General features: G+C 33.7%; 1 protein-coding gene across 1 annotated transcript in view; it reads right to left on the bottom strand.

Moving 5' to 3' along the window:
- The window catches only part of LOC134754818 (uncharacterized protein CG7065-like), a 156,234-nt gene extending 147,062 nt beyond the window's left edge, over window positions 1-9,172 (bottom strand). Inside the window, exons 1-2 of the mRNA XM_063691206.1 lie at window positions 9,011-9,172; window positions 5,912-6,114 (exon numbers count right to left, since the gene is read on the bottom strand). Coding sequence (XP_063547276.1) covers window positions 5,912-6,010 — 99 coding nt within the window. The 5' untranslated portion in view covers window positions 6,011-6,114; window positions 9,011-9,172. The remainder of the gene's footprint in view (window positions 1-5,911; window positions 6,115-9,010) is intronic.
- Window positions 9,173-15,227: the final 6,055 nt, after the last annotated feature.

Raw genomic sequence — 15,227 nt, 5'->3', positions numbered from 1 at the left:
TTCGTTCGTTGAGTCGTTATCACGGTCAACTCACAATGGTCTTAAGCGCCATATAGATAGACGCTTTTGGCGCTTTTAAGTCCTTTATGCCAATTTCCGCATTTTGAAAAAAATCCTTAAACGGGATCGACAAAAAAATCTATTTAATCATAGAATTTATAAATATGTAACAACAATTAGTACCTACCTAAAATGTAAAATTATTTAAGCATAGATATTATGTAATTTATTGACTTGTAAAATGACTGCCTTTTACCAATAAAACATCTGAATCTGAATCTGGTCACAAAATTTTACGAGAATAAGTTAAGAATTGCGACCTGGCCTTAAAACGAAGACCTTCATAAAAATTATGGCGGACTAAAATGTCACGTTGCGAGCCCTGAAAAGCTTAAAAGTCGCGCTTTCCAGAAGACCCGAAGCATTCCTGAATTTCCAGCAAGTCGCGCCTCGTTTTAATTTGAGCGAACGCCAAAGGTCGCGAGTAGCTGGAGAGCCGAGATCACATTGGTTCCAAGTTCCAAGCCAATTCCAATAGCTCTCCTCTCCTCCAGCTCGGTCTTCGACCTTGCATAGACGCTCTTTATGCGGAGCTCGGCCTTTGGAGTCACTATAACGGGGTCATCGTTCCAATCCCAAACATTGATTTTTCCCACCTCGACCTTTGGCTTTGCGCGGAAGAGCGCCGCAATTGGACGATCCGGGACTTCAGCACTCTGCAGAGCTCATCTTGGCCATAGGTTTTTGTCCCAGCTTAGCTCCACCAGTGCTTTAAGCTCTGTTCTTCTGCAGTTCGGCCTTCAGCCTCACAGGGCAGCACACCGCTATCGGACGCTCCGGGTCTCCGGCCTTATGCAGAGCTCGGCCGTCGGCATCGCTTACAATTGGCTATAGGTTCGATTCCAAGCTCTGCAGAAAGGCACTGCGGAAAATTATGTTTTGTGTTCGTTTCATGGGTCATGGGGGGCGGCAGAGGCCCAATGGCCCGGGCGCCAAATATGTAAATACGCCTCTGATGGAGACCCATATTTATTTAATATATTTTTTTATAATACTTATTGCAGAAAATAGCAGCAACAATAACACGTATTTTCTGAAAGTATGGAGTACCTATCTGCTATGGTTCTAAATATACAGCCCTTTAAAGATTAAACAAAACCCTTTTTTAGATTTTCGTAAATACCTCGTAAACTGTGGCGCATAGCAAAAAATATTCTTCTACACAAGTAATCTGCATAAAATTGCCTACAAGAAAGATTTCGTACAATATTTCGCTAGGGTCAGTATTCAGAGAGATATTAACGCTGGAAAGATAATTATAATCAATTCTAAGGGCCCTTTTTTAGTTGTCGTAAATAACTTAAACGGTGGCGCATAGCAAAAAATATTCTTCTAGACAAGTAATCTGCATAAAATTGCCTACAAGAAAGATTCCATACAATTTTTCGATTGAATCAATATTCAGAGAGATAATAACAAGGGAAAGTAAATATAATCAATTCTCAGGTTCCTTTTTTTAGGTTTTCTTAAATAACTCGTAAACGGAGGAAAATAGCAAAATATGTTGTGGAACTTAAATAATCTACACAAAATTTTCTTCAAAAAATATTTATTACAGTTTTTGCTGGGATCAATATTTAAATAGATATTAAAGAGGGAAAGTTAATTATAATCAATTCTAACGTTCCTTTTTTTAGATTTTTCGTAAATGATTTGTAAAGTATGACGCATAGCAAAAAAATCTGTTACATAAATAATTAATATAGAATTTCCTACAAGAAACATGTGAAACACTTTTCGCTAGGATCAATATTTAAAAGAGATATTAAATGGGGAAAGTTAATTATAATCAATTTTAAAGTTCCTTTTTAGTTTTTCGTACAAACTCGTAAACGGTGGCCAAAAGCTAAATAAGTTAATATAAATAAATAATCTATACATACTATTTTCTACAAATAAAAACATTTGAAACCCTTTTCTCTAGGATTAATATTTAAAACGATATTAAAGGAAGAAAGTTAATTACATAATTAATGGCATTGACGGGTCCAACGCGTTTAAATTTCATTATATTACCTTTTTTCTAGGGATGTACCGACTAGTCGGGAAAGCCGACTATCCGACATTTGTAGTCGGCATTCTTTAATCTACAGGACAGAAAAAAAAACTCTTTTTTAATACAGTTGCTCAAAAAGTGCTAATTTACGTAGCTGTTTAGCGTGCGGAAAGTTGGTTTTCGCGAACTAGTGCTTTTTACTTTTCCATTTTTTTTTAATTTATTCCAGTTCATGACTACTTATTGATGAGTGTTGATAGTAGTTTCCTTTAAACGTCGTAATCAACATACAAACCTACTGTTAATGTAAGAATACGAAGTAAGAATACGAAAAATATACATATTTCATATTTTATTACTTACCTCTTCATCATTATAACACGTCTATTTTTTTTATATTGAATATTGAAAAACCGTTCTTAATAAGTTGTCTGAATGGAACGGAACGCCTGTCAAAGAAGAGGCGTTTTTCTTTCTGCTTTAAGTTTCCAAAGGCAACATTCGATATTGTTTTTATAAATGTACGATACACAAATAATCGTAATTAACTATATTAGGGTAATAATAGTACAATGTTTTATATTTACAATTGTTTTGTCTTATAGAACATGTATTTAAAAAAAAACTTTCATTGAAGTGGGTTCAATAATAATAATATCCAGCTAAAAAACACCTCCTCATAATGTCAATGTCAATGGTGTCACAGAATTAATAATATATAAGTTTCGAATTCCTTACTTGTTGTTTTTCTTATTTTTTCGCAACTGTATTAAAAAACGTCGTCGTCTTGGTTCGATACACTTGCGGAAATGTCATTCTTCACTCGTCCCGAGTCTCGGTACTCCTGGAGTAATGACATACTTTCCGCACTAGCATCGAAATGTACTATTAAGTACGTTAGTCAAATTTAACAAATAATCATAAATATTTTTTGTAGGTAACAATCTTATAATCAATATTGAACCGCACTGGGTAAGGAGAAATACATAGTTTCGGCTAGATAGATGTTAGGTACTTTATTTTGTACCAAAGGCAAGTTATGGTGAAGAAATGTTAACGTCTCCGCTCGATCGGGAAGCAGACGGTTTCTTTTTGATTCATATATGTTTCCGGCTTCCGAAAACAGACGCTCACTTTAGACCGAGCTACTTGGGCAATACGTGTAACCTACTTTTTAGCAATACGAGCCATTTCTGGGAGTCTTGGGCAGTTTTGGCGCCACCACTCAAACGGATCACGCTTAATGACTGGGATGGCCGTAGTCATACGTAAACATGAACGCAAGACTTGTGCTGCCAGAGGGCCTACCGCGAACCACGTTCGACGTGTTGTATCCCTGTCACACTTACGTACGAATTTACAAGTACGACGGAGAGTCAACACGTCGAACGTGGTTCACGATAGACCTTAAGAGGACCGTAGACCGTAGTCGATTTTGGAGCAAAAATTTTAAATTGATAGATTTAGTCGTTGAAATTATACACGTTTTGTTACGTAATATCTAAATAACAAGTATTGGTTTCTATTAGCACGTTTTCTCATCTTGCCTTTAATAATGAGGTCGCGAGCGTGCGTCACCGGTAATATATGAAGAGAAGGGGCAGTTTTTAAAAATTCATCAAAAAATTATGGTGGTAAATTATACAAATTGATGTATAAGAACAGTTTCAGCAAATGTTGTAGATTGTTCAAGTATCCAAATTACGATGAAATTAAGTCGATTTTCAGAGAAATTGTAACTTGTTTTGAAGTAATTTCTGGAGGAAATTGAATTCGTTTAACTTTCATTTCCTCGAACTCTAAGTCATATAACAAAAATGTAATCTGATAAAGGACAAGTAAATTTACCATTTTTAGCAGTCCAAACTTTACGAAATTTACAAATAAGAGCGACAAAATCAGTGCTTTACGCGCGTTTACCTAAACGTCCTTCAGAAAAAAAATCAGTACTAATTTAGTGAGTCCGTTTTAAAAAAATTGATCTGATAAAAGGCAAGATAAGAAGACGTGCTAATAGAAACCAGTGCTTGTTATTTCAATTTATCCAATGGCTAAGGACACCCTGTATACATATAGAATATAGATAAATTAAATTGTTTCAATAGGCATGATGGATGACAGATTTTGAAAAACTGTCCTATAATGTTAAGAAACATAAATTATTTTCTATGAATAACATATTTCTGCATTTAATAAAGGTTTAGTAGGAAAAAACTACATTTTAGTTTTTAGATTTTAAAATAGCTCCAAAACGCTTCTAAGTGTCATGGCGTCCCTAGTGACGTCAAGGTCATATAAACAAAACGTACGCTCTAGACGTTCCTTAGAAGCTTATTAAATATGTATACCAAAGTGTATAAATGTTGTGCGATTCATCAGTGTAATAACACATCAATAACAACTCCTAATAAGTTATTTGTGCATATTCCACACAATAAAACAACAAGAAATAAATAACTTAAACTTGCAAGGCTAGACAATGGCCGTATTGCCATTATCGTATCTTTATTTTTGTGAAGATCATTTCGATGTGAGTATTTAATTTATTTTTTAGTTTCTATACCTAACAGTATCTATCTTGTTTGAGGCGTAACTTTAATATAAATGTTGCGTGAGACTAGTTTTTTGAGGTTAGGTTTCACATTGGACCAGTGTTGTCTTTAATAGGCAATGACAAATTCTAATATTAACCTGCTATGGAATACACATAAAAATTTATTTTACAGGATTTGGATTTAGTTAATTACTTAAATTAGTATGATTTTGATATAATTATAAATATTGTTTATTGTACTTACAACTTACAAGGAATTTTAGACATTTCTAAATTCTGCTGAACAAAAGTTTTAGTTTGATTGTAAATCCAAGCATCATCACATCGATTCTAGGCAAATTAGCACTGTTTGCCTTAGTAAATCCTTGTTCCATGACTCAAGTTATTAGTTAATATTCGGTTTAAACTAAATTGAATCCGTTAATCATAAATAAAATAGCAGGAGAGTACTTTCAGTATTTTGAATATTTGTTTACATGAACGTGACGTCATTCGCTCTGATTGGTGTTCACCTAATCATGGCGAACTTGCGTATTTTGTAACTTTATTTTCACAAAACATTTATACCAATCTCGACAAATATAAAAAAAAAGCGTTTTTCGTATTCTACGACTAAAGTTTCATTAAATAAATGTAATATTTTAGTGACTTTTACTTACCCTGTCAATATGCCTATTCCCACTTAGTCTTTAAGCTGTCTCGAATGTCTCGATTTCCTTCTCTAACATGAAAACACACGTATGGCTCTTGCATACAGCTTATGTTACATGCTCCAATATGTACATGTTGAGATAATAGGTCGGGTTATAATAGACCGTATCGTTAATAATGGGTACAACTTAGCCGTGTTTTCTGGTATAAATAGCTCTAACATGACAAAGCATAGTTAGTCCATGCAAACTATTTGCCATCTTTTTTAAAACCTAAGTATACCAAACAATCAGCAATAACGTAGAAATAACTATAGTTCAAAATAAATAATGGTTGTATTTCAGTTTTATCTATCAAACTGCATCTCAATTTTTTTTGTAAGAATCATCATGCTACCAATGGAACCTAACATTATGAGAAATAAAAAGAAAACCTAAAATCTTGTTTACCTTTATACAATGTTCCGAAGTTCAGATCGCACAAGTTATAGTGGCTTTAAAAAACATTTGTCGATAAATAGGCCACATATCTTAAGACCATACAAATTTGCTCTTAACGATTAAAAATGTTTACTGAAACTACTATTACTGTTCCTGTTTTCAAAGTTATTTTTAAATAAATAATAAGTAAATATTGTAATGGATATTTACCTTAGTGCATGATGAGTCTTCAAGCTCCGGCTTCTTGGGAATTTCAGTAACAGAGTCTTGGTAGCCTTCAGCTCCAGGAGGGCAGTCGGGCAGGTCCATACTGACGCACTACACTTGACAGTTTATGACCTCAAACGGTCATAAACTATTCCTTATTAACCTAATTCCACTCAAGCACAATCTTCACTCTTCTGCTGCCGTTACTGTAACACAAATCACAAAGCTAAGAATAGTATAGCTCTTTAATTAAGTTAAACAGATCACATATTAAGTAAATTGATACTTACAACATCCTTAGCTCAAAATACTTACATTATTGTGTCCTAAATTCAAGGTTACACAATCATATTATCACCAACTTGATACTTAAACTACTTCCACATACAATTTGTATTCAACACATAAATTGTTTACAAGTCAACTAATGCAACTTAGACTTGCAAATATTTAATGTTATATCTGTATCTTCATACATATACAACATTATAAATATACTAAAGAATTATACTTGTATACTTAATGAAGTAAGAAAAGTAAGTGCACAATACACCTTTAGCCTAACATATTATAAAAATTAATAATGTTCTAATTTATATGCTGACGTCTATTGAAGAAGAAAAAGTTAAAAAAAATATGTCAAAAAATAAGTCTTAGTAACAAAAAATAAGGACCGATGGAAAAATTCTCAAAACAATAAATTTAGAAATAACTTAATAATTTAACATCGTATCCCACTCCTTGTCAATAGATATATTACAGCTTAAAAAGTCAATATGTAGTACAAATACATACATGTAAATAGTTAACTATGCATGAATGCACTATCTAGAATTTGAAATAGTTTGGAATCCTGGTCCCACGGTTTATATGTATATTTTAGAAATGGGTATTTTTATGATCAATATCATCCCAGCCAAAAACTCTTAGTGCTAAAAGACGATATATAATGAGACCTCATGACTGTCAGCTGCCTAATAATATCTACAGATGTCATTCTTTGCTTAAATAAATGCTAATTTCATTTGCTACAAGATCCATTTATGATTTTATGCGTGAAATGAGTATTTTCCTTGATTTCAGGGTCGAAAATTTATCAAATCTTAAAATTTCACTATACTGGACAAAATTTCCTCTCTTTTTTGCAGAGCTGTATCTCGATAAGTATTTAACTTACAGTTGATTCTGATCTTAAATTGTAGCAATTTTAGTTAACTTTAGTTTGTTCATATACCTTTTTGATAAAAAATGCATAGTTTAGGACTTCGGGCATGTTGAGAATACCAAAAAAAGTACATAACTTTTTGTGGTTTTTCAAGTGGTGCAAAGTTAGCACAGGTCTTTCGAAACTGCAAACTTGGATTTACGATGCGGGTAGTGATCTTCACAACATATAAAAAATCAGAACTAGCCGTTAGGAGGATTTGATGTTCGATATGACAGACCTATACTATTACATACCAATCATACCATCATCTAACCAACCCCTTTCAAGTCTCAATGCGTTAAAATAATAATAAAAACCTGCAAAATATGGGCATTTTGGATTCTAGAAATACAGGTTATTTTTTCAACTCATAGCAATATTTTGAAATGTAAAAAAAATCGCTTAATAAAATACCTAACATAGAAATCTTTTTACACGCTGCAGGAATGAGGGCTACCGTTTTTGTGCTCACCAGTTGGCGCCACTGTAGATGTAGGTCCAGAAAAACAGAAGTCAAAATTCTTCAATGCTTATTTTTATAAAATCAATATGTTCTAATTTAAGCAAAGGTATTTTAACATCTAAATGTGTAAATTTTCAACCTGTGTAATTTTGCGTATATTTTAGTTGGCACTTTTATTTAACAACTAAGATTTATTGAGCTATATCTATTGTTTACCATGATTTATCAAAGATGGACGAAGATTTACCACAATTATGAATAAGGAGTGAAAATTCGGTAAAAAAGACTGAAGCCCCCCAAACTTTTATGCATTTGACATTTTCAAAGACCTCCATCTACCCTAACGCCCCTAGCGGCGAAATTAAACGCGGTAGCCCTCTGTTTATGATGAGGTATCATATCATTAGAAATAAACTAGAATATAAAATGAAACATTACTTAAACAACTTTGTTTCATTTTATATTAAATAAATTTTATTAATATTATGCTTATAGTAAGCAAATTAGCACTTAAGATGCACTAATGTGATCTCATATGTGTAATTCAGAAGAAACAATTGTAATAGTTTGTTATTTATTTATAAGTTTGCTGCGCCCTTGCAGAGTCCATATTATGTACCTAATTTATGTAATATGTTTGCAATAAATGCTTTTGAACTTTGACTTTTATTTGCACAAATAAGGTGAAGTGCATTGCCAGTGCAAGAGCTCAAACAGAACACAATGAGTGCTACAGAGGGACATGTCATTCCAGGGGCATAGCTAGAGGATATAGCGCCCGGGGCAGTCACCAAATTTGCGCCCCCTGACGACTGACAAGTTTCCTTGCTGCTGCCCCGTGCCCCCCCCCACCCCTTAGTCACGCGTCTGTGTCATTCAGAACATGATGAGTGCTACAACCCGGGCATGTCATTCAGAACATGATGAGTGCTACAGACGGACAAGTCATTCATAACATTCAGCTATCAAACTTAAGTATTGTTAGGCAGTAATACATTGGTAATAAGTTCTTTTGTAGCAACATATTCTAATTCTATTCTTGTACCATATTTTCTTAACACATATTTTAAGAGAAGAGTTGATCATGACGAGAACAAATAACTGTAGAGCATAAGGTATGTCCCTGTTAAACTGGTAAGTAAGTAAACAGTATACTAAGTACTTAGCACATACTTGTAGGACTAGCCTGTGACCACTACCTGGATACACAATTTTAGGCCAAAATTGCCCGCTGTCAAATTCAGCGGACAATATGGACGATTGAAATGTGCGTGAATGTAAGGACTGATATCTCAATTGCGTCCAATACACACACAATGCGTACGAATGCTAAAATATTAGCCGAGTAACAACAAATAACATGAACTTTAGCGGTAAATAAAGAGTGAACAATTTATAAGTATGGTAACTTAAGCACGTTTGAAGTACTGACCTGTGATTTTTCAACCTGCAGTCACTAAATTAACGAAATCATCTTTTAACTAGGTACGTGTAAACAGCCACAATCAAATTACATTAAACGCTAAGAAGATAAACACATTACTTATTGGACAAATCTAAACCAGAAACAACCTATATTAATACAAGACGTAACCCAAGCGGGCCAAGCGTCAGCAACTATCACGATTCACGATACCAGGATGTGATATGTGATTGTGATATGAGTATGACATTTTAATGCTGGTGGCAAAAAATGAAACTAACCACGCCACGTACTGGATTATGGACAGTTGAATTACACTGGCGCCCTCCTTTAACGATTACACTTAAACCATGGAGACTATATGTATAAAGGAGCTTAATCTCTATATATGAAAAGTGTCCATCAAAAAACAGTAATTAGGCCTCAGAATAATAACTAAAGCATAGAAGCCAGGCAAAAATGCTTCGCAAATATGTATACCCGTCCTTTACTTCCTTACGAATTAGATAATGTGCCGAAAAGGGATGCATATATGCTTGTTATTTCTCATTTACGCACGGTGTCATAAGTTTGATAATTTGCTAGGGATGTAACTGTGTCGACTTTTTATATCGATAAATTATGCATATGTTTATGTGCCGTGTAAAAAAATAATCACGAAATTGGCAAATTGATAATAGTCTGGCTAATGAAAGTTGAACCTGAAAAAACGCGGCATTTTCAAGAAATCTGTAGCAGGCGGCTCGTTGAATACAAGGATTGCATAACTTTTATACTTAAAGTATAAAAATTCTGCAATCCTTGTAATCAAAGAACCGCCTGATATGAGGATTTATGCATGTACCTAATAATATAGCTTTTATCTCACTTGCAGTCTACCACTCAGAACCGTTTAACTATACCTCTCGTTTTCTTATCATTAGAAAGAAGGCGACCGATCTTAACGTGTCGTTTTATCGAAAAACACTTTTAAAAATAAGTCACAACAAATATAATATACGATCATTTACATACTTTTGCTTTCATAAGTAAAATATTGCTATATTTATAAAAAAAAAACCTGTCAATAAAAAGACACGTGCAAATGGTTTACCTTTTTTACTAATGCTAAAAAATTAAGTATAGTTTCTAGTCATGTACCAAATAGGAAATGAAAAAAAAAAACGTTCGTGTAATATATTTTTCACATCACCTATTCGAAAAGGGAACTTTTCTTCCCTGCTAGGAGGGATCAAAGTGGCACTTTTCTGTTCAAGGACATTTTGTTGCCAGTATGAAATATTGACACAAAGACATATGAAATTAGTATGCATATAATCGATTACAATTTCTTTATAATCGATTACGTGCATACAATTTTACTCACTTAAATAATATTTTGTTGTAATTGTAAACAATAAATGTAATTAGCGTATTTTAAATTAATTAATAGCATATTTTAATTAAGTAAATTAATTAATTAGCGTAATATTTACAAAGAAACGTAAAAAACATTAGTTTAATAATTTAATTTTTATTTTGACATTTTAGGTCTCCTTAAACGCAGCCATACTTGTCTATGCAATTTAAAAAGTTTATATTTAAAAAGTTTTGTACAAATATTTCACAAATCATAATTATGCGGTTTTGTGTTGTGTATAAATTTGTAAATATTTAGTTTAAATCAATAACTTTATAATAATAAATATAAGTGATATCAGTCTTCATAGTGTTCTTCCGAAGATTTGGTTCAAAGGGGTAAGAGCTAATTTGTTACCAGAAAAATCTACAAAAATAATGTACCTGATTTTCATTGTATCATTTTAGGTGTTTGCTGCTGTCTTTGAAAATATATTAGGTGCATAATTATGAGCTGTAGGTACTTTTAATTTGTCAGTACAGTCACGTCTGAAAATATCGATACGGACAAAGTGCCAGAAGTATGTACCCTATACACTTCTACGGGCCATGCCTGAAAATAAATGATTATTTAATTTAATTTAATTTATACTAAGGTCGTGTATACATATTTTTGGCACTTTGTCCGTATCGATCTTTGCTTAAAATAATAATGTTTTGAAACCTAATATATGTATGTAATTTCCTCATAGGTGATGTGAAAAGCAGTATGTGTCACATGGTAGCAAAATAATTTTCACCTTGGGCGTTAACACTTGAATCCCTCACTACGCTCAGGATTCTATGTTAGAATCCCTCGCTACGCTCAGGATTCTATTATAGAATCCTTCGCTTCGTTTAAGATTCAATTGTACGCCCTCGCCGTAAATATGTCATTTTGCTCCCTTGTGACACAATCTACTATTTTAATTTAATAATAGGGAAACGCGAAACTCGGCGTGGGTGGAGCCACTACCACAATCTGAGGGTCTATCGCGAAACAAGAAAATCGAACTTTCGTTATCTAACATCTCTGTATCTTGCGTATTCGAGCGATAAAGAGGCAGATAACGAAATTTCGGATTCGAGTTTTCCGGTAGGTCCTCTGAAAACTTGTCAAAAACCTGTTAAAGGTACAGTATGTATAAGTAAGTTACTCTACGGTTTACTAAAAAAGGCTAGTGCTGCACTCTGGTGGCAGAACATTGCAGTAATATCCCCTATTCCTCGTCCTTTGGAAATCTGAAATAAAAAGTTCAGTTTTGTAAGATAGGTAAACCAACAATATTAAATAAAAGGAACATTCATCAATGATCATTAATGTCTTTTTTATTTGGGTTCCGTACCCAAATGGTAAAACGGGACCCTATTACTAATACTTCGCTGTCCGTCTGTCCGTCTGTCTGTTACCAGGCTGTATTATATCTCATGAACCGTGATAGCTAGACAGTTGAAATTTTCACAGATGATGTATTTCTGTTGCCACTATAACAACAAATACTAAAAAGTACGGAACCCTTCGTGCGCGCGTCCGACCCGCACTTAACCGGTTTTTAGTATTATACTACAGTCTGGCAAACACAATCTGTCAGTAAGTAAGAACAAAGAAAACTATAAGTACAGTCGAAGGCAAAAATACCGATCCAGACAAATGGCTCAAAAATATGTGAACACGATTTTATTGTCTGAGCGTACACATATTTTTGAGATTTTGGGAATGTATATATATTTATGCCCTTGACTGTACTCATCAATTAAAATGAGATAGTCCTGGGCCAAACTATAAGAAAGCTGTAAATGTCGATAGGTTATTGATCTGAGGTCGATACATCACTATGCCAAAAATATGACCTTTCATACTTAGCAGAAAAGTTCGAAAATATATGCAAAAATCTATATAGACTTGAATGCAAGTAATAATTACATAAACAACATATCGATTTCTATGTTTAGGGTCAGGTCCTATAAATTAATTTCTTCAAAATTGAACAAAACTCACCGATTAAAGGTTAGCGGTTCGTGCGTATTTTCTTTTCTTCCTGTATGCGATTTACAGCCCTCGATCACACAAGACATTATCACAAAGGGAACTTCAAACCATTACAAATAAAAACTCAGCACGTTTTCCAACAATCTTTCAGGAATAGCAACAATATAATTAAAATAAACCAAGATGACCGCTGAAATTCCCGAAATATTTCAACTAAAATAATACGACTATGTCAAGTTGTTACAGTTGACATAGTGAAATAACGAACCTCAGAATAATGACTAAAGCAAAGAAGCCGGGCAAAAATAAAAGCTTGGTAAAAGATATCGTATTAACAACACGTTATTACTTTTTGTCTATGAGTGAGTGAGACAACAATCCGCAAGTTCATTCGTTTTTTTCAGTATTGTCATAAGATAAACTGAGGGAAATGTCAAATGGTCCTATGTGGTTCTATAATATAATCCAGCCAAATAAAATATATGTTCGTTATTTCACAGGTAGGTGTCAACTGTAACAACTTGACATAGTCGTATTATTTTAGTTGAAATATTTCGGGATGTTTCAGCGGTCATCTTGGTTTATTTTAATTATATTTTTGCTATTCCTGAAAGATTGTTGGAAAACGTGCTGAGTTTTTATTTGTAATGGTTTGAAGTTCCCTTTGTGATAATGTCTTGTGTGATCGAGGGCTGTAAATCGCATACAGGAAGAAAAGAAAATACGCACGAACCGATAACCTTTAATTGGTGAGTTTTGTTCAATTTTGAAGAAATTTATTTTTAGGACCTGACCCTAAACATAGAAATCGATATGTTGTTTATGTAATTATTACTTGCATTCAAGTCTATATAGATTTTTGCATATATTTTCGAACTTTTCTGCTAAGTATGAAAGGTTATATTTTTGGCATAGTGATGTATCGACCTCAGATCAATAACCTATCGACATTTACAGCTTTCTTATAGTTTGGCCCAGGACTGTCTCATTTTAATTGATGAGTACAGTCAAGGGCATAAATATATATACATTCCCAGTCTCAAAAATATGTGTACACTCAGACAATAAAATCGTGTTCACATATTTTTAAGCCATTTGTCTGTATCGATATTTTTGCCTTCGACTGTACCTATAGTTTTCTTTGTTCCTACTTACTGACAGATTGTGTTTGCCAGACTATAGTTTAATACTAAAAACCGGTCAAGTGCGGGTAGGACGCGCGCACCAAGGGGACCGTACTTTTTTAGTATTTGTTGTTATAGCGGCAACAGAAATACATCATCTGTGAAAATTTCAACTGTCTAGCTATCACGGTTCATGAGATACAGCCTGGTGACAGACAGACGGACAGCGAAGTATTAGTAATAGGGTCCCGTTTTTACCCTTTGGGTACGGAACCCTAATAAAAAAGACATTAATGATCATTGATGAATGTTCCTTTTATTAATATTGTTGGTCGCAAAACTCAACTTTTTATTTCAGATTTGCAAAGGACGAGGAATAGGGGATATTACTGCAATGTTCTGCCACCAGAGTGCAGCACTAGCTTTTTTAGTGCACCGTAGAGTAGCTTATTCATACTGTACCTTTAACAGGTTTTTGACAAGTTTTCAGGGGACCTACCGGAAAACTCGAATCCGTAATTTCGTTATCTCTTTATCGCTCGAATACGCAAGAGTGACACAGATGTTAGATAACGAAAGTTCGATTTTCTTGTTTCGCGATAGACCCTCAGATTGTGATAGTGGCGCCACCTACGCCGAGTTTCGCGTAATATTCCCTATTATTAAATAATAAAAAAATATTACACGAACGTTTTTTTTATTATTTCCTATTTGGTACAGTCAGCTGCAGAGAAAAGGTACCCCACGTCCATACTAATTTACAGAACTTTGTATGCAGGGGGGTGCCTTTTCTCTGCAGCTGACTGTACATGACTAGAATCTATACTTAGTCTTTTAGCATTAGAAAAAACGGTAAACCATTTCCACGTGTCTTTTTATTGACAAGTTTTTTTATAAATATAACAATATTTTACTTATGAAAGCAAATGTATGTAAATGATCGTATATTATATTTGTTGTGACTTATTTTCAGTGGTTTTCGATAAAACGACACGTTAAGATCACTCGCCTTCTTTCTAATGATAAAAAAAACGAGAGGTATAGTTAGACGGTTCTGAGTCGTAGACTGCAAATGAGATAAAAGCTATATTAGGTACATGCATTAATCCTCATATCAGGCGGCTCTTTGATTCCAAGGATTGCATAATTTTTATACTTTTAATGATTTTTAGAATATGAAAATTATAAAAAGTATAAAAGTTATGCAATCCTTGTATTCCACGCATTTCATTTCATTTCAACGAGCCGCCTGCTACAGATTTCTTGAAATCGCCGCGTTTTTTCAGGTTCAACTTTCATTAGCCAGACTATTATCAATTTGCCAATTTCGTGATTATTTTTTTACACGGCACATAAACTTATGCATAATTTATCGATATAAAAAGTCGACACAGTTACATCCCTAGCAAATTATCAAACTTATGACACCGTACGTAAATGAGAAATAACAAGCATATATGCATCTCTTTTCGGCACATTATCTAATTCGTAAGGAAGTAAAGTACGGGTATACATATTTGCGAAGCATTTTTGCCCGACTTCTATGCTTTAGTCATTATTCTGAGTAACGAACATATATTTTATTTGGCTGGATTATATTAGAACCACATAGGACCATTTGACATTTTCCTCAGTTCATCTTATAACAATACTGAAAAAAACGAAAGAACTTGCGGATTGTTGTCTCACCTTCTCATAGACAAAAAGTGATAGTGTGTTGTGAATACGATACCTT

The sequence above is a fragment of the Cydia strobilella genome, chromosome Z (assembly GCF_947568885.1).
Source record: "Cydia strobilella chromosome Z, ilCydStro3.1, whole genome shotgun sequence".
NCBI classification, from domain to species: Eukaryota; Metazoa; Arthropoda; class Insecta; order Lepidoptera; family Tortricidae; genus Cydia; species Cydia strobilella.
Note: the sequence above shows the minus strand (reverse complement) of the source record. Positions and strands in the feature narration are given on the sequence as shown.